Source organism: Vidua macroura, chromosome 15 (assembly GCF_024509145.1).
Source record: "Vidua macroura isolate BioBank_ID:100142 chromosome 15, ASM2450914v1, whole genome shotgun sequence".
Classification (NCBI taxonomy): domain Eukaryota; kingdom Metazoa; phylum Chordata; class Aves; order Passeriformes; family Viduidae; genus Vidua; species Vidua macroura.
In genome coordinates, this window is record NC_071585.1 from 15,146,042 (window position 1) to 15,164,198 (window position 18,157).

An 18,157-nucleotide genomic window follows, 5' to 3' on the forward strand; every position below is an offset into this window, starting at 1 on the left:
AGAAACCCTCGAGCTCCCAGCAAGGCTCTGTGCAAGAGCAGGGAGTGCCAGCTCCTTGCAGCCAGGAGGACAAGGACTTGTCTCTGCTGTTCTTCCATGACACCTCTCCCCAGGTGGGGCCAGGAGCCACGGCTCGGACACAATGCCATGTTGGCTCACAGGAGAAGCCTACAAAAATTGATTTGTGGAGTTTGCTTGTTTTTAAAACCAGTAGTCCTTGGTAGGAATGCAGCCTCCCATCATTTCCTGCTCCTGCACCCCATCTCCGAGCACCCGCTGTTGTTGCCATCCTCATGGCTCATTCCTGAACCCCTCACCCCTATCCTGGCCACCACCACCACCCCCAGCTTTTATTGCTGCCTTTCTCCTCTCCCCAACCCTCTGAGGACCAGCTGCTCTCCTGTCTCCTTGCTGCCCATCCTCCTCCTCCTTCCCTTCCGCGTGCCTGAGGATCTCTGAGGATCTCTGCCCGCAGCCTCCTCACCCCAAAGTCTGCGCCCCAAACCCTCCCTTGCCCTGCCCAGCCTGGCCTGCCCCTGCTTTGTGTATCCCGGGGACAATGAACAATGAGGAATTAGGGGCCCGTGGCACGTGGCCAGCGCCAAGGAGACTTTGGCTGCCAGGCCCCAACAAGTCGCCAGCGAGGCCGGGTGGGAGATGTGGCACAAGGTCCCAGCGAGGTGGGATCCCTCCCACCAGTGATGCCATCAGGACAGCCCCTGCCCCAAACAGGCTCCTCACCCTGCAGCGTGGAAGTGCAGGACCCCCTTGCCAAACCAGCTGTAAGATCTTATTTTACACAGACAAAACCCATATTTTACTCCAACCTCATTCTCAGAAATCACTGAACCATTTTAGCGGAAACTTTCCAAAGAAAGTCACCCTGAGGCTGACACCCTGCAAAGGATATTTCAGCCAGAACAGTTTAAGTTTGGCAAAGCTGTAAGCCACTGAAGGTTTCATAATGGAAATTGTTGAGGCAATATTAACTATAGATGTCCCTCCCCATGCTGCCTACAATACTAATAAATTCCACTGAGGTTGTGAATTCTCCCCAGCTATTAACATTTTCACCAACAGTGTAGATTTTTATATCTGACAAAACACAATGAAATCCTTTGAAATAAACAGCTACCTGAAGCAAACCTCAGCTTCGCTCTCCTGCCACAGCCAGGACTCTCTTACACATTTGAATTCTTTGTCTCCTCCGTGCCGTAGCTGTAGTACACTATAAATACCCAGCTTTGTCACATAAATGCAAAGTTTTATTGTGCAGTTAGCCTTGATAGAAAGCACTGCTGAAAGTTGTTTAGAAATTAAATATCTAAAACAAGCTATTTTAAAATACAGAGCCCTCACTATTTCATGTCTGAAATGAAGAAATTTCATCTTAGGGAGAGCAAGCTGTCTTTCACACCATATGGCTAATGGTAGTGCATAGCAATTAGCTGGGCTGATTAATGGGGAACAGACTCTAATTTTATGCTTATAATTGAGGCTGCATTTGCACCCCTGGTGCAAATTCAGCACATCCCAACTTCCACTTACAACAGGCAAGAAATCAAGAGAAACAGAATGGTGTGGAGAGAGAATTTTTTCCCATTCTAGACCCCTAAAGAGCATCAGATTTGCAATTTAAAAGCGTGTTAGCAGCACAATAGATGACAGATTTGTGCAATAGGGTCAAGCGGCCTGGTAAACAAACAGCACCCTCTTACACACGTATGGGCAGAAAAGGAAATGAGAAATATCTAATATGAGCTGTAAGAAATTTGAATATGTCTCCCCCACCCTGTCAGGAACACAACATTTGCCTACTACAGCCAGTTTGGGTTTTTTCTACTCCTCCACCTTATGGCCATGAAACACAAAGCAAGGGCTAGCAGTAAATAAATAGGAGAAGAATAAAGCCAGTGAATTTTAAGAACAAAGAAAGTGCAAAGTGCTTTAATAAAGGGAATGACTGCACATCTTTCCACATGCCCAGAACAGAAATAATTTTGTCTCAGCCAAAGTATATTGAATGGTTATAAATCTGTGATGTGGGCATTTGGCCTTCTGGTTAAAACTCAGCCCACTATATAAAGTTTTAATTTACTTCTCACACTTTATGTTTCTGATGTATCTGTAAGGAAATTAATTCATTAAAGTATTTGATTCTGGCTCAGCGAGTCATTCCTACCACCCAACCTTGCTGGTTAAGGATCAGGAGGACACATCACCCAGGACTAATGGCAGATTCAGACCCTGACACTGCAGGCACTTGAACATGCGCTCAATTTTACTCATGTGCCCAGTCCCACTGTTTTACTGGCCTGCTACAGGAGAAAAGTAAAAGGCACTTGAGTCTTATCAGGTCAGGGGCCTCCTTTAATATTTCCATGAATTGTTCCTAGCTAGGTACCCAGTGTGAAAGTCGTGCTAATTGGGCCAATGAATTTTAGGACCATTACAAGTTGTCAACATGACTGGGATTCCATTTGAAAAGGCAGAAGTGGCCTGGAGTCCTCAGCAAAGCAGCGAGGCTCCCAATGGCAGCAGAGGCTCAGGCACCTCTTGGAGCTGCTGATTGTTCTGGAGCTGCACACCAATGCCTTTGGTTTCCTGAAAGAAGCAGCCTAGAAAAGCAAGACATGAAAACTGAAATTCCCCAAAATCCTGCTGCAAGGAAGAATTTGAGAGGGGGGGTGCTGTGCAGGGTCTCACCCAAGCCAGCAGAGCAAGGAGAGCAACTCCTCTGCCTTCATCACGGGGTGCTACCCCCCAGCAGGGTTTTAGCAGGAGGAGCTGTCAGTGGAGGACAAAACACGCAGATCCCAAGAATTAAAAAAAAAAAAAAAAAAAATCAACCAACAGAGAAGTTTCCATCTGAGTATTTTGTCAAAGACTCTCCCCTGCCAGGAAACCCTCATCCAAGTTTATTCTTTTAGAAGTGGGTACTAGTTTTTACCCTCAAGTTACTCCTTTTTAGTAAATGTGTTTTGTAAAAGTTACAACGCATGCAATGGCATTTTTACAGTCTTAAAACAACTGATTGTAACAATGAGCTTATGCAAGAATGCCTCGTCTTCCACCAGGGAATTATTTTCTGACATCGAATAACATGTAACAAATGATTTTTTCAGACATGCAAAAAACACCCACTAACTTTAATGAGACTGAGAGGTCAAGATCTCAGAGGTGGAGAAGGGGTCTGTGGTAAAAAGGAAGTAGAGGAGGCTTTACCTACTTCAACCAGCCAGAACAGAGAAGGAAGCAGCTGCAGAAGTTTGGGGGAGAAGATATTTGACTGAATTAAAGTCACCAACCCCTGGCAGGGCAAGAGAGCACTGGGCAGACCCAAGTCTGCATGGGGAAGTTTAAAGAAAATCAAGAAGATGACATCTTTTGCACAGAGAATTTTCAGCTGCTCCGCTCTGGCCAAGTGGGGACACCATGTGAGCAGCAACCAGGACAAAAGAACCTTCTGACCTCACTCCTTAATGCACATCCAGAAAAAAAAATACTATTTTGCCATTTTGCCAAGGAGTTTTTGTTGGGAATTGGGGGCAGAGACATTTATTGCTACAAGACTATAATAGACTGTTAATTTCGGTGAGGAGACCTTTTGTGGGCTGCAGTGTCTAAATGAAAACCAGCAGCATTCTGTTAAGAATAACTCTTTATAAATAATTGAAAACTAGTGTGACAACTGAGACCTTCCTGCTAATTACACACACCGAACTGTGTTATTTTGGGATTGTTTAATGCAAAAAAGATAAATTTAAGTCCGAAAATAGCTGTAGGTTCAACCTAGATTTTGGGAGACAGATCCATCTTCTCATCACTAATTAACTGGAAGGGGGATATTTCTTACCTGCACATTATTTCATGCGTGAGCAGAACTCGGCACATTTCTGGGTTCTTGTCTTGGCCTTCATATACTATTGCCTAGAAATAAAACACATTTTTAGTTGTACATGAGGTTGAGTTTGGAGAAAATCAAAACATGTCATGATAAGCAAAGGCTCAGCGAGTTACAAACCACAGCTCAGGCTAAAGAGAGCTGGCATCTCCACCAAACCTGCTCCAAGACCTGCAGTTGTAAAACAACACAAGCTGAGTACAGCTAAATTCCCTCCTCTCTGTTGCACATCTCTCCAGCAGTGTGTAGGATGGGTTTTTTTAGTAGTCAAGACAACCACAATTTTCTTTTCAATTCAGAATAAAATATAAACCTAATAGCATTAAAAGGAAGGGAGGGAGAAAAAAAAAAAAAGAAAGAAAAAAAAACCCAGCAAGGCTTGGTATATTTTGGGTCCTATTCATTAAAAAAAAAAAAAAAAAAAAAAAAAAGACAGAAAAGAGAGCTCATGCATTTTTAATTACAAAAGCTGCACAGCCCAGGCATTTTCCTGGTAGCTCCTGAGAAAGCGCCTGGGCCTGATTCTTCCCTTGAACCTCCTGATCCAGCACTTTCCAGAGAGCACCTCCGGACTTACAGGGATATAAATAAGTGAGGAGAAGGCCCTACCAGAGCAGAGGAGACCAAAACAAACAGAGCATCAACCAGCTTGAGAAATTTAACTCTGAGACAACACAGGGAGAATCCTTTAAGCCAAAACTGTGGAAAGGCAGTGTGTTCACATTTCAAGAGGAGTCTACGTTTGCTCCCACCAGCAGCGAGGGATCAGCGTTACCCACGAGCTGGGTTGGTGCTCACAGCCCCTGTGGGACAGGATTTCCATCTCAGCCCCACAGAGTCATGTTTTCCAGCCACCCCTGCTCCCAGGCACCAGCCTCCCAGCAGCAAAACAAGAGGGGAGTTTCCCTTGCAACAGCATCTTTTGCTGGCACTGAGGTTTCTAAATCTTTTAGGGTGGCACTCCAGAGCTGGGATCAGAGCCCCAGGCTTGGAGGGATGACCACCCCTGCATCTGAGCATTAGCACTACCCTTGAGCTTGGTGCGACCTTTTCAGCCTCTAAAGCACAGAATTTAAAAGAAGAAACTGGGGGGGAAAACTCAGCAGGTTAAATGACATCTGAGATGGGTCTCCCTAGAGCTAACGATAAAATAGAGACTGAAATTTAAGAAGCGTGCTCTATGGTTTAAACACATTTTAGGGAATGAGATCAATTTGAAATGGAAGCATGGAAAATACTGACAGAAAAGTAAGTTACCTTAATATAGAATGAACTGCTTTTCCAGTCCTTACAAATGTAACCCACGAAGGGTAAGAGGTGTGGTATTCCAGAAGGGGCACAAATCTCAACAAACACAAATCTGAAGAAGCATGCACTGACCCTTACACAATTTAAATGGCAACATGCAATATTAATACCATACATTATAAAATTACTTAATAATTCCATAAATAACATCAGGAACGGGCCTTTGTTACCTTTGGTAGTTTTAATTTTTTAACTTCAGGTTTGTTGTGGGCCCTCCCCTAAAACCTGAGATGCCCTGGGCTGGGGTTTTATAGCTGATAAAACAGAGGCTGCCACTAATTGCTACTAGTGGGCCCAGAGTCTCACCTGGCTTCTGCCCCCTCATTTCCACCAGTGAGGGACAATAGCTGTGAACCCAGCTTTGGGAAAAAGGGGATGCACAGAAAGCCCCCCCAGCACAGACACCAGCAACCCCCTGACCCCAGCTGGAACCCCCACCTCAAGCTACTTCCACATCAGTGCCCAAGAGAGATTCAGATGCAAGAAGCCTTGGAAAATGGAATTACATGGATTACAGCAGCAGGAGGAGGGACAAACTCAGAAGAGCCTCATTCCCAGCATTAATGGGGAAGATGGGGAGAAGCTTCTTCCAGGCAAAGCCAGAGAACTGAAGTAACTGGCTGACACCTGGTGGGGTCAGTCAGCGGGGACATTGCAAAGACTCCAGAAAACCCCAGATCAGGTTCCACCTGGCAGTGGGACAGGCCAGGCAAGGAGGAAGCTCATGGCATGACTTGGACTTCATCAACAGTCAAAAAATAATCTCCCTCTGAGAATGCAGAGCAGGAGGGGAAAGAGTAGATCTACTTCTGAGGCCTCTAGTGGGGACAAACGCCTCCAGCCCCCTGTCACTTCCAGGCAATCACAACGTGACATGGGAGGAGAGGGCTGCCGGACTCAGCTTGTTCTTCTCATACTTCCAAATATTAAAATAAATGTACCCAGGATGGATTAGCTTATTGCCAGTGGAGCCAAAGAAGTGCTAGAAACGACGAACCAGAACGCAACATTTACTTTCTTTTTTCCCCCTGCCCTCTCTCCTCCTCTCCCCTTCCCGCTGCTGTGCTTACTTAACCTCCAGGTAGCTGCTTAAATAACTCAACTAAATAGCAATAATGAACGGGCAGAGTCAACACTGTGGTACATAATCACCTTGTCTGTTGTGTTTAGCATCAGTGATCCCTTCTTTGCGTGCATGACATTCTTCTGCCTGCCTCCACGTTAAGGATTTGCTTCTCACTTTATTTGCATTCAATTATCGAAGTTGCACCCGTGCGCATTTTGTTTTCTCCGCGTCAAGCGCAGCTCCTCTTGCCTGCCCTATTCCTGCAGGAATTTCTAGGAAATTCTGGGAAGCGGGAGGACGCGCCGGGCTCATTTCTGAGCAGCTCATCCCCATCTCCCCGCTCCTGTGTCCCAATTTACTTGTGTGAAGCACCAACTGTTTGCCCCCATGAATGGCTGCCCGAGAGCCCTGCAGATACTCGACCGCCTCGCAAACCGCGCCGCTCTGAAGCATTAATTCTACAATTAGTTTCAAAAAGGAAACAGGAACTGCTAAAGTTTCAGATCGTTAGAGCTGCCAGAAGTATTTTTACAGGAAGGGTCTACTACGTTAATGTTGTGAAAATGTTTAACTCTTGGATTTGAAAAGCTGCTCTTTTTAACAAAAATATCTTGGGTTTTTTTTTTTAATAAATTATGCGGGTTTTAAGTTCAGGCTTTGAAACAGGGAGATCGCGTCAGGGTTCCCTGTCGCACTAACGTCGTCGTGATTTTGTCAAATAGGGATCACATTAATGAGAGGCAAAGTGAAAGTTACAGTGCATAAACTTAGACCACAGCAGAGCTAAAAATAAGCCTGCAGATACACATCAGAGTTGCACAACAAAACACCGGCAGAGGAAATGCAAAATTATAGACTTTGGGTTTTTTCTTTTTGTTTACTTCATGTCGTTTTAACTCAGTGGTAATTCATAAGCACTTGAAAATAGCGTTTCTTCTCCTGAACAACTTAAACATTTCCCCACAAAATTTATCTTCCATTTTGCCAGCTGTTACTCACCCAAGTAACCTTCCTGCAAGAAGTGAGTAACAGTCACTCATGCACAAACGGACCTCAAAATCCAGCCCCGAAAAATTTGTGTCAAAAATATGAGACTTCCTCACTTCTATTTAAATAAAGCTACGTAAAAACTTAAATCAAATTCAATTCACTGCCTAACAGCAAATAAAAATTACTGCACTGAGCACATCACAGTAAAGTACGTTTAAAAATTCACCTAAACTTTTCAGCAAGAGACTTCATTATTAAAAAAAAATAAGAAGAAATAAAAAATAAAAAGGAATGTGGGTGATACAAAAGTCAAGGCTACAGTTCTCATTTAATCTACTTTTTCCCCAGTAGACACAGTAAGATAAAGCAATAAAATAATCGTCAAACAATCTGGAAAAATACAGAGACTGATTTTGTCCTTAACCATTCCTGAATAAATCCAGATTTATGCTGGTACAAGTGAGGACAGAATCGTCTCGTGGTGTCAGTTTGCCAGTCAAGCAATCCTGCTTTCAGAACTGGACGAAAAACAATCTTGAAGGAATGAGATCATGGTCATTATATTACTCAGTTATGTCATGGCCTTGATTTTAAAAGAGTAAGAGAAGGAGAGAAATCACCAACATGCATCTAAATCCACTTGCTTTCAGATTCCATCTGCCTCACAAAACAAAGTATCTCCCTTACAGAAATAAAAGAGAAGGGAAAACTCATTAAAATTAGGGTCTTTTCCAAAACAGAACTAAAATGATTTGGAATGACGTTTACAGCTGTACACACAGGGAGAAAATAAAATCCTGGCCCCACCGAATTCAATAGGCGCTTTGCAATTGACTTCAGATGGGCCAGAATTTCACCCAGAGAGGCTTATGCTTGTATCCACTATATATCTACAGAGAAAATACTGTGAATTGCATTTATTTGGCTTTGAATTCTTAACCCTCAATTACCCGAGGTTTTACCCCTTCCCCAGGCTAAACCTCGACTCATCCCAGGGAGGTTTATCCCGGACAAGCAGCGCGGAGCTGGTCCCGGGGCGAGGACAGGGAGTTCTTGCTCTGCCTCTCCACACACAATTCAGAAGCATCTAATTATTTTATCCAGTCTCCCCTTGCCTTTGATTCACAGCCTGCTTATTGACGTATTCACACAAATTAAATAAATTTATCTCTCCTAATATGTTCATTTTTAATGGTTTTCAAACATTCACATGGAAACAGCTCTAGCGTAAATATCCCAGAACAAATGGCTGTATATTATACAGGAGGGAGCAGTTGGGCTGCCAGACTGGGAATGCACCAGGCCATCTGGCTCAGGCAGTCTCTCCAAAATCCTCAGCTTTGTTTTCACCCTCAGACTCCAAACAACACATTTTCCACTGTGATGAGTTTACATTTTCCCAAACACAGGTCCTGATCATGCATGCAAATTCCAAACTTCTCCATTCCTCTCTGTACAAGAAAATTAAAATCACCTGCGCTTCTGACATCTCACCAAAGGCACAAGAAAGCTGCTAAAATCTGCTGCAATGTAAACTTTCCCCGTCACAGGGGTTAGGTTTTGTTTTATGTTTGTGTGAAATTTCTCCGAGTCTGCTGAGGCTCCTCTGAACTTATTGATAACATTTTTTTTTCCCATGCGTGTAGCTGCCAGAGAAGGGCCATGCCATGCACAGAATAGAGCTGATCAAATATCTGCAGACATCAGAGAATGACAGACAAGTCAACAGAAAAACCATTTGCATCCAGAGTTATAGCTCTGAAAAAAAAAAAATCCAGATATAAACAGGGTTTAAGTCTGAAGGAAAGATTTTTGACTCATGAGGGCTCTCAGCAATAGACAATAGCCATTGAGCAAAACTTATGATTCTTAAGATGCCTGAGCCATATTAGCATCCGTTATATCTTATGGATGGGAACGGCTGAAGGAAAAATGGGTGGGGAACAAGTATTTCAGATTTATTTCCTCCATCTTTCCTAATAGTGAAATACCTCAACTTTATGAAAATACAGCTGAAGAAATAGAAGGCATCTCTTCTCCATAAACATATTAAAATCCCTTGACTTGCCTAAAAACTCCAGTTTTATTAGAGCAGACATATTTCACATTTTGCAGGCAATTTCAAAATGCATCATTGTTAGAGGCAGATCTTCTGCGGGAAGAGCTGCTGCTTTACAGAAAGCAACAGCTATAAAGTTTGGGGTCCTACAGGGTTTTGAGCACATTAGGAATGTGATCCTGACATAAATTGAGGTGCCAATATAACATAAAAGAAAATTTAATTAAGCCAGTATTGACACCGAATGCTGTTGCCTGAACTGGAAAGAACTTCTCTGCCACAGGAATGATTTGTGTGAAGCATTTACAATTTTTAAGTGACGGGGATACATTTCAGAAACTTAGCGAGACCCCAAAAGCTCTGCAATCCCCATTTCACCCAGTGCTTCTCCAGGGCCACCACCAAAGGCCAAGTATGATACCCCAAACACACCCCAAAACGAGGCACTCTGAGACCAACCCTGGCTGGGTTTCCCGTTTGGAAGTCCCAGTTCCCAAGGAGTGCCCGTGCAGCCCGAGCTCCTGCTCGGGGCAGTGCGTGCACAGCTCGTCCCACAGCCCAGCTCTGCCCCAACACAACTCTTGGCTGCCTCAGTAGTGCCACTCTCCAGCCCCACTTCCCATCCTGCTCCACAGCTGACAGAGAAACACACACACACCATGACACGGAGATCCCTCTCTTCCACCCAGGACACGACTCTTGCTACGAGTTTCTTAGCTGGGCACAGCCACACAAACAAATCCCTGACTTGGGCAGTGCAGGAACACTCAGGAGCAGGAACATCTCGTCTTTAGTACAAACACAGCCCCCAGCATAGCCAAGCCCTGCCTACCTACTGCTATAACACATGCTGCTAATGGGACACTCACATTAAATCTCTGAGCAGCAATCCTATGCACAGAAATCCAGGTCTGATTTGCAGAAGGGCTTTTATTTTATCTTACCTAACTTAATAATCTGCAACCGTACAAAACCTGGCAATTTGTAACTGTGACACAAAGAGAATATATTTAAATCTGATGTGTCTGTATTAAAAAATAATAATAAAAAATTAATATTTAAAAAAAAGCCACAGGTACTTTCCTGTATGATCTGGGGAACCTAACTCATTCAAGCTTTGCTTCTGTGGGATTTTTAATTTGCCACCAGAAACCTCAGAGTAGCTGTAATTTCAGTCTGGGAATTCACAATTATCGAGTGTGTGAATGTGCGTGTGTGAGGACTGAGCAGATACTTGCCAGCTGAAACGTGTATGCTTCTGCAACAGTTTCATTTAAAAGTAATCATTTCATTATCCAATTTGTTCTGAGCGTCATGCATTAAAATACTACACCTTCAAGTAGACTGACAATATATATTTAACTTTCATTAAAAATTAAAGAATTTTCAGACAGTCTTTGCAATATTTAATTACAGTTTGATGATTTGAAAGTTACTTGAGAATCTTCTATATAATTCACTGTCATAAAATATAAATGATATATTCAACATTTGGGTGAGCTTCTGTCATGTGTTGTACTTCACTTCCTAATAAGCATTCAGTAACCGACGCGATCCCAACTCAAATAATTTCACTTTTGAAAAGAAAGAATTAAAAAAGGAGAAGAAGGAGAATTTAGCGTCTGGCCCCTGAAAAAATTTGGAGTGGCACATGCCACACTTTTGACATGACAATGCCCTGTTTTTCAAAAGCAATTATGCTCCAGCCTAAAGAAACTACAGACATGAAATTAATATGTAAGCAAACACGTTTGCGTCTAAAACAGCCTTTTGCTCCCCATTTTCTAATCTAAGCTCAGCGAGCTTTTGTTATAAAATCCTCGCTTCTCCCCACTGCACTTTTCCCAAAATCTGTAATTCGCACTAACTTTGTTTTTCTAAGACTTCCTGAAATCAGACAGATTTTTTTTCTCTCCTGCTTCTTCATTGTGAACGTGCTTTAAAGCTACACGGTGGGTCTTACAAATAAACTGTATCTCGGGGTTTTTTTTCCCCTCTTTTTCTCCAAAGACCCTCTGATGACTTGATAATAATGAGAGACCAAGAGGTCAAACAGTGCCTTAGGATGAACTCTTCATATGCAAGATGCCTTTGTTAAGAAAATTATTTTGAATCCACTGCTCTCCATGAGTTCAGGGCTCTGTTTTCAACAGGATTATGACCAGAAGCTTCTGCATTTCCGTAACGATAGGAAAGCTATTTAAAGATAATATTTATTGATAGTCTCTCTCACACGATCTACACTGAAATACACAAGCTCCAAAAGGACTAAAAAGAGTTCATATATCAGGAAGATTTTGTTACTTTTAACACAAACTAACCAATTTGTGCCTGAAAACCAGGGAGTGACAGCAAACGCTTTCCAGGATTTTTTATGAGGAAGGGTATGTGGCTGCTGTTTTGATTCCTACAGGGAACGGGCTCCGTTTGGAAGTGTACAGTATAACAGAGTTCAGATGCACAGTGGATTGTCTAGTAAAATTCACCCGAGTTCCTTTTTTCTATTTTTCTTTTTTTTTTTTTTTTTTTTTTTTTTTTTACTGTTGAAAGACAGTCTTCAATAGCAGGAAAAGATGTTTTGGGACCATCAAAGAGAGTTTTGTAAAACAAACTCAGCCCTTAGAGCTTTATGTTTTGCTGTAGAAAAGAAACCCAAATACAAGCCAAGAGTTTTGTCCCTGCAGACAACATACAAGGACTGACGTTTCCTAGCGGTACAAAAAAAAAAAAACCCTTAATGTTTTTCTTAAATAAAATTTAAGCATTTTCTTTAACAAGTAAAACAGATTAGGAGGGGAAGAAACATATTTTAAGAATGAAAAGGCTCAAAAGCGCTCCCAACTATTTAAAAGCAACATATTCTAAGAGAAAAATATTCTGACAGGAGCAGAAAAAAAGCCAGAGTAACAATTAAAAAAAGAAAAAAACCAAAATAAAAGAAAGGAGAGAGGATCGATTTGCTCGGATACTCGCTTTATAAAAATACTGGTTTTAAACAGAAAAGTATTTTTTACAGGTAGGCACGCACGTTATTACTCTGCTTGGGAGGCTAAAGAACAGGCTTAAAATGAGGATTAATCCACTGACAAGCCCTGCTGCCCTCCCCGAGTCCGACACCGAGCTCGCCGCTGCCCGCGCCGCGATTCTGGGGTCTATTCCGACATGCAAACGTGTCGCGATACAAGCGCTGCTCCTTCAGCCAACGCAGCCGGCGGCAGCGCCGGGAGCGGCCGGACCGACAGAGCCCCGCGCCGGGCAGCGCCTTGGGCTGGCGGCGCTCGGGGGCTGCCGGAGGCCGGAGGTTAATTCTTATTAATTAAGCGGCAAAACCATCCGCAGCCCTGACTGGGACGGCCGGAGGGTCGCCTGTATTTTTCCCCCGCGGCCCAGCAGCAGGCAGGGTCCCGCGGGGACCCCCTCGCCGCCCCGCAGCCCGGTGGTTGCCCGGGGCGGGAGCGCGGCCGTGCCCGCGGGAGGCGGAGGCTCCGTCCCTTCCCCGCCGGGCAGAGCGGCCCCGCCGCGGGGGCGGGTTTCGCCTCCCGGGGCCGCCCCGACGGCTGCCACCCCCTCGCTCGGCGGCCGCCCCGCAGCACCCACCTGCTTGGTCATGGAGTCGATGAGGCGCACGTAGAAATCCTGCTCCGTCCTGATCCCTGAAACAAGGCAGAGCCCACCGTGAGCAGCGGAGCGGGGCCGGCCGGCGGCAGCGCGCCGGGGCTCGCCCGAGGGCTCGGGCCTGCCGGGGCCGCCCGTGGCCCGGCAGGGAGCGGAGGGGAACCGGGGGAACGCGGGCGCTGCTGGGCTCTGCAGCCGCGGAGGCGGCGGGGGGCGACGGGGCCGACCCCGGGGGCTCCCAGCCCTTACCATTGCTGTAGAGCAGCTGCAGGCGGTAGTGGATCCCGTTGTTGGTCTTTTCGCTGTTGGCTTCCTGAAGTCAAAGACGACACGGGAGGCCGGAGGGAAAAGGGAAACAGTATCAATGGAGCTTCTCCATCACTCGCACGCCGGGGGTCCCGGGGATTGGATGGGGCAGCTCTCAGCCCTCTCCCCTGCCCCGGGCATAGCGAGGGAGCAGGGGACACCCCCTCCTCGTCCGCCCTCCGGGACAGGGGAAGACTGAGGCGCCCGGGAGGCTGCCGTGGCTCCCGGGGCGAGCCGGTGTCGCGGCCCCGAGGGAGCGGAGCGGGGAGGGCCCCGGAGAGGCGGCCGAGCCCCCACGGGGCGCCAGGGTACTCACCTTCTCCTTCTCCACGAAGCCCACGAAGGCGGTGCGCTCGATCTCCACGGGCTGCCCCTGCCGGTCGTACAGAGCCAGGACGAAGTGGAAAAAGTTGGACTTCCTCAGGTTGGAAGGCGGCTGCTTCTCGAAGTGAGCCCGGGCCAGACCCACTCCGCTGGGACCAGAAACACGCGGGTTAGCGGCAGCTCCGACGACGCGGCCTCACGCACCCCCCAGCCGCCTCCCGGGCCCGTGCCTTCCCCCGCCGGGACCCGGCTGGGCCCCCCCGGGGCCGAGCATCCCTCCTCCCCCGAGCCGCTCCGGGGCTTTTCCCTCCGGGCACGGAGAAATACTCCAGCTCCGAACTCCGCGGAGCCCCGACCCAATCCCGTCCTGCTGCGAGCCCGAAGCCCCCAGCAGCCCCCCCAGCCCGGCCCCGGTACCCACCAGCCCTCCCCGGGGGCCGTGCCCGCTCGCAACCGGCCCTGCATGGCGGGGGAGCCGCGCTCAGAGCCGCCGGCGCGTTGCCCCGCGGAGCAGCATCGGTCCTGCCACTTCTCAAACTCGGCTCGGAGCTGTCACACCAGCGCCCATGTGCCTTATCTTGCGAGCCTTTCCTCCCGCGCCGGGTGGGTAAACACCGAGCCCAGGAGAAAACTTCAAATATTTCAGGGTTGTCCCTGCAGAAACTTTCCCTTCCTTAGAGGGCTCCAAAGGGGGGGTGCGGGGCGAGGTGGGAGACACTGGGAGATGTCAACATTAAACTGATGCCGGATGATGCCGGCTCCAGGGCTCAAGCTGCGAATCCAGCATCAGGGTTTGGTTCGTGTTTGGGTTGTTTTTTTCGCGGGGAAGAGGATGGGAAGAAGGAAAAATAAGAGAGAAAACGAGACTGGGCGCAGCTTCGCCAAACCCATCTTATATTTGGAGGGATTTCTTTTTTAAAATCTGAGATAAGTGGCAGTGGTTTTACAAAGGGACTTCAAATTAAATTTCTCCTGGAGTACGCTTTGCAAACTCCCTACTTATCGGAGGAGAAGAAGGGAAGCTGCTGATTCTGACGAGAATAAGAAAGCGAGGTAGAGAAATATATTTTGGATACATCCGTGAACAACTCGCTGCTTCCCGGAGGAGGAAAGTGTCGTTCGAAGATCTTAAGACTAAATCAGTAGCAAACATAGTTTTGAAAACTCCTTCCTCCGAGCGAACACAAGGAGCCAGAGAGATGAAACCTACCTATCGGTACCTAGCGAAACTCGCCACTTCCTTTATTGTTGTTATCATTATTTAATAAAAAGTCATCCCTGCGGGACAATAGGGATAAATATTTAACTGGCGACATCTACGCGAAACTCACTGCTGGTAGCAGAGCTCCAGAGCCGGGTTTTTGTTGGCGCGGGGGGAAAGGCGCTGCGGGCGGGGAGCGCCCCGGGGCGCGGAGCGGGGCGCGGGCGCGGAGCGGGCGCGGAGCCTGCCTACCTCTGAGCGGCCGTGCTGGCGTCCAGGACGCCGGCTCCCTGCATCCACGTCCGCACCGCGTTCATCCCCGCGCCGAGGGGCTCTTCCTTCATGCTGCTCCCACTCCGCTGGATGCTTTCCTGAATCCCAAACATGAATCAGAAACAACAGCGCAAATCTTCCTCCTTTATTCAAAAATTTTTAAAAGTGGTAAAATCGCCAGGCGGACTGTTATATGTGGGGTTTTTCTTTCTTTCTCTCTTTTTTTCTCTCTCTGCAGCTGATCGCTGGAATCAAAGCAAGTCGGAGAAAGCAAACACAGGCACGCACATTAAAAAAAAAAAAAAAAAATCCAGAGGCAATCAGAGCCCGGTTTTGTTGCTGCTGTTTGCTGCGTGTGCAGTTTGTTTGGGTGCTTGGAGGGGCTGGCGGGGTGCTGGGGGCTGGTTGCAGCGCTCGCAAGCCGGAGGAGTACTTGAAGTCCCTTTTGTATGAAGACACCCCTCGGATGGCAGCAGGCAAAAAAAAAAAAAAAAAAAAAATCTCAGATGGCAGTTTAAGAAACAATAGGACGAACGGGAGCTGCGGCAGGCTCTGCTACATCAAGTGTCATTTTCCAGTGACAAGAGAGGCAAGTCCCCCCCCTTCTCCCCTCTCTCTTTTCTTTCTTTCTTTTCTCCCTCTTTCTTCTCTCCTCTCCCAGCCGAAGCGCTCTCCGCTCCTCTCCTCTCTCCTCCCTCCTCCAGCCGCGCAGGAAGCGAGTTGCCGGAGCCGGGCGCACGCCGGGAAGGGAGCGAGAGGGGCGCACCCGCGGCGGCGGCGCGGACGGACGGCCGGAGGGAGACCCTGGGGCTCCCCGTGCCCCCTCCCTCTCCCGCAGCGCCGGGCGGACTCGCCGTCTCTCCCTATGGGAGCCACTTTGACTGTCCCCGCCGCCGAACACGAGCCCCGCAGCCCCGGCGGGCGGGGGGCGGGGCCGCCGCGGTCACGCCCCCTCATTTGCATCGCGTCACCGCCCCGCCCCCGCGCCGCCGCCGCCAATGGGCGCCGGCAAAGCGCAGCCGAGGGGGCGGAGGCACGCCTCCCTCATTAGCATAGCCCCGCCCCCGGCGCGGCCGGCCCGGGGGAAAGTTGCCCCGGAGCGCCGGGGGCGGGCCCGGAGCGGCGCGGCCGCGCCTTTGTTCGGGAGCGCCGCGGGCAGCACGGGCACGGCCCCGCGGGGGCTCCCCCGATCCCCGCTCCGACCCGCCGGCGCCCGGGGACGGCCCTCGGCGGGAGGGCGCCGCGCTCCCGCACGGCCCGCACAGCCCGCAGCCGGCACCGCTGAGTGCGGCGGTGGCCGAGCCCTCCCCGCTGCCCCCCGGGATCCGCCGGCAGCTCCGGGCTGCCCGCCGCGACTGCCCAACGCTGGGGATGCCCCGCGCCCGCCGGCCGTGCCCGGTGCCCGAGCCCGGGATTGTCCCTCGCTGGAAGCGCGGGTGGGGCACGTCCCCCGCCGCAAAGCCCCGCCGCATCCCCGCCGCTCGGCCCGGCTCCTGCCCCGCTCCCGGCAGCGTGCGCTGCTTTGCGGCACAAGCACGCGATTTCCGAACAGGACAGCTCGCCGTGAAAGTTCTTTTTTTTTTTTTTTTTTCCTAGGAAGTCTGATTTTTGTTTTCTCGGGGAAAATAATAATTATAATAAAACCAGTTCCTGTCCTCGCTAGGGAAGAGCCGGGCCGGTTGCTCCGCGGACGAGCGGGCGCAGTCCCGCATCACTCCGCGGGCTCCCGCTGTCCCCGCATCACCCTCCATCCTTCCCCCGCCCGAGTCGCTCCGTGCCCGAGCCGCTCCCGCCTCGTCTCTCGCACGGGCTCTTGCCGCGGAAGGAGCTCTCTGTGCCGGGGGCCTGGGTTATGCCTCCCCAAACACAGGCTTGCCCATCTTTGCACATATGATGGAACAAAACCCTGCGCATCCCGCTCCTCGCCCTCTCCACGGCGATGTCACAGCGCGGAGGGTAACCTCTGCAGAGTCTGGGCTGTCTCTGAATTGCTGCCGTGTCCCTTCATGTCCCGCTGCCCGATCAGAGGTGCGGGAGGTGCTGCCCCGGGGGGTGCAGGGGCGGGCGGCTGCTGTCCGCTCCTTCCAGGGCTGCAGAGCCCCGCAAAGGGCAGCGGAGCCCCCCGGGCTGCATCCCCCAGCCGGGAGCCAGCTAAGGGCCTGGAGAGCAGCCAGACCAGTCTATCAGCACCACTCTGCCGCTCCGCAGGCACCCCACGGCAGCCCGACAACTACACAGGACCCTCTCCCAGCCACCTGTACGTCACTTTGTGTGGCACGGCCGCCTGAGCCCACAGCTAAGCCTCGGGAAGAGAGTTTGGATTCCAAAGCAGGCACAGAGCCCGCTGCCAGCGCCTCGCTGGCGCTGAGAAACTGCCCCCGATCTTTGGCTTTAGGCAAAACATCCACATCCCCATCATTCTGCATCCTCACACAGGAACTGTCACGGACAGCAAGTTTTCACATTCCCTGAAGATGCCATTTGAATCTTGACACGGTGCTAGTGTGTCATATCTCGGGGAGATGTGGAAGAACACGGACACACAGCCACACATGAATATTTACGCCATAGGTACGGCACAGGAGCAGCTTGGCTCCTGCAGAGCTCGGGCTTATTGGGCTTCCTCCGGCTGCTGCTGTATCAGTTGTATCTCCAGCCTAAATGCCTCCATGGTGAGATACATTCTGCAATTAAAAGCTATTTGCACCTGCACTGATTGCTCCTTTCCCAGGGCAGGGATCTGCCCAGGGAGGAATAATGCATTTGAATCAATATACTGAGCAGTTGGCAGATTTTGCCCTTCAAATCTGTTCAGGGGATCAGGGGAGCGTTTCCATGCCTTTTCCAGGGTGCTAAAGGGAAAAGCATCCCAGCTGCAGTCTGAGGGCACCTCCACCGGGCAGGGACAGCCAGCCACGACACTACCAGTGACAAGTTCTCCACTCTTTTCCTCCTTACACACAAGACTTGTGCCTCTGTGCCCAGCACACAGGGAGCTCCAGCTGAAGGCTGGCGGGGAGATGCCCCACCTGGGGCTTAGGGGTAGTCTCAAAGCCAATAAATAAATTGCTATAAGGATGAAAGAGTTAAACGCTGGCTCGACCCTCACAG

The 18,157-nt window shown here is 49.2% G+C and overlaps 1 protein-coding gene across 4 annotated transcripts in view; it reads right to left on the reverse strand.

Moving 5' to 3' along the window:
• Positions 1–15,340, reverse strand: part of EBF1 (EBF transcription factor 1) — a 266,020-nt gene extending 250,680 nt beyond the window's left edge. For all 4 annotated transcript variants that reach the window (XM_053991340.1, XM_053991337.1, XM_053991339.1 and 1 more), the window contains exons 1-5: positions 15,026–15,340; positions 13,565–13,721; positions 13,192–13,255; positions 12,925–12,980; positions 3,857–3,930 (exon numbers count right to left, since the gene is read on the reverse strand). In XM_053991340.1, the coding sequence (XP_053847315.1) occupies positions 3,857–3,930; positions 12,925–12,980; positions 13,192–13,255; positions 13,565–13,721; positions 15,026–15,159 (485 nt within the window). In that variant the 5' untranslated portion in view covers positions 15,160–15,340. The remainder of the gene's footprint in view (positions 1–3,856; positions 3,931–12,924; positions 12,981–13,191; positions 13,256–13,564; positions 13,722–15,025) is intronic.
• Positions 15,341–18,157: the final 2,817 nt, after the last annotated feature.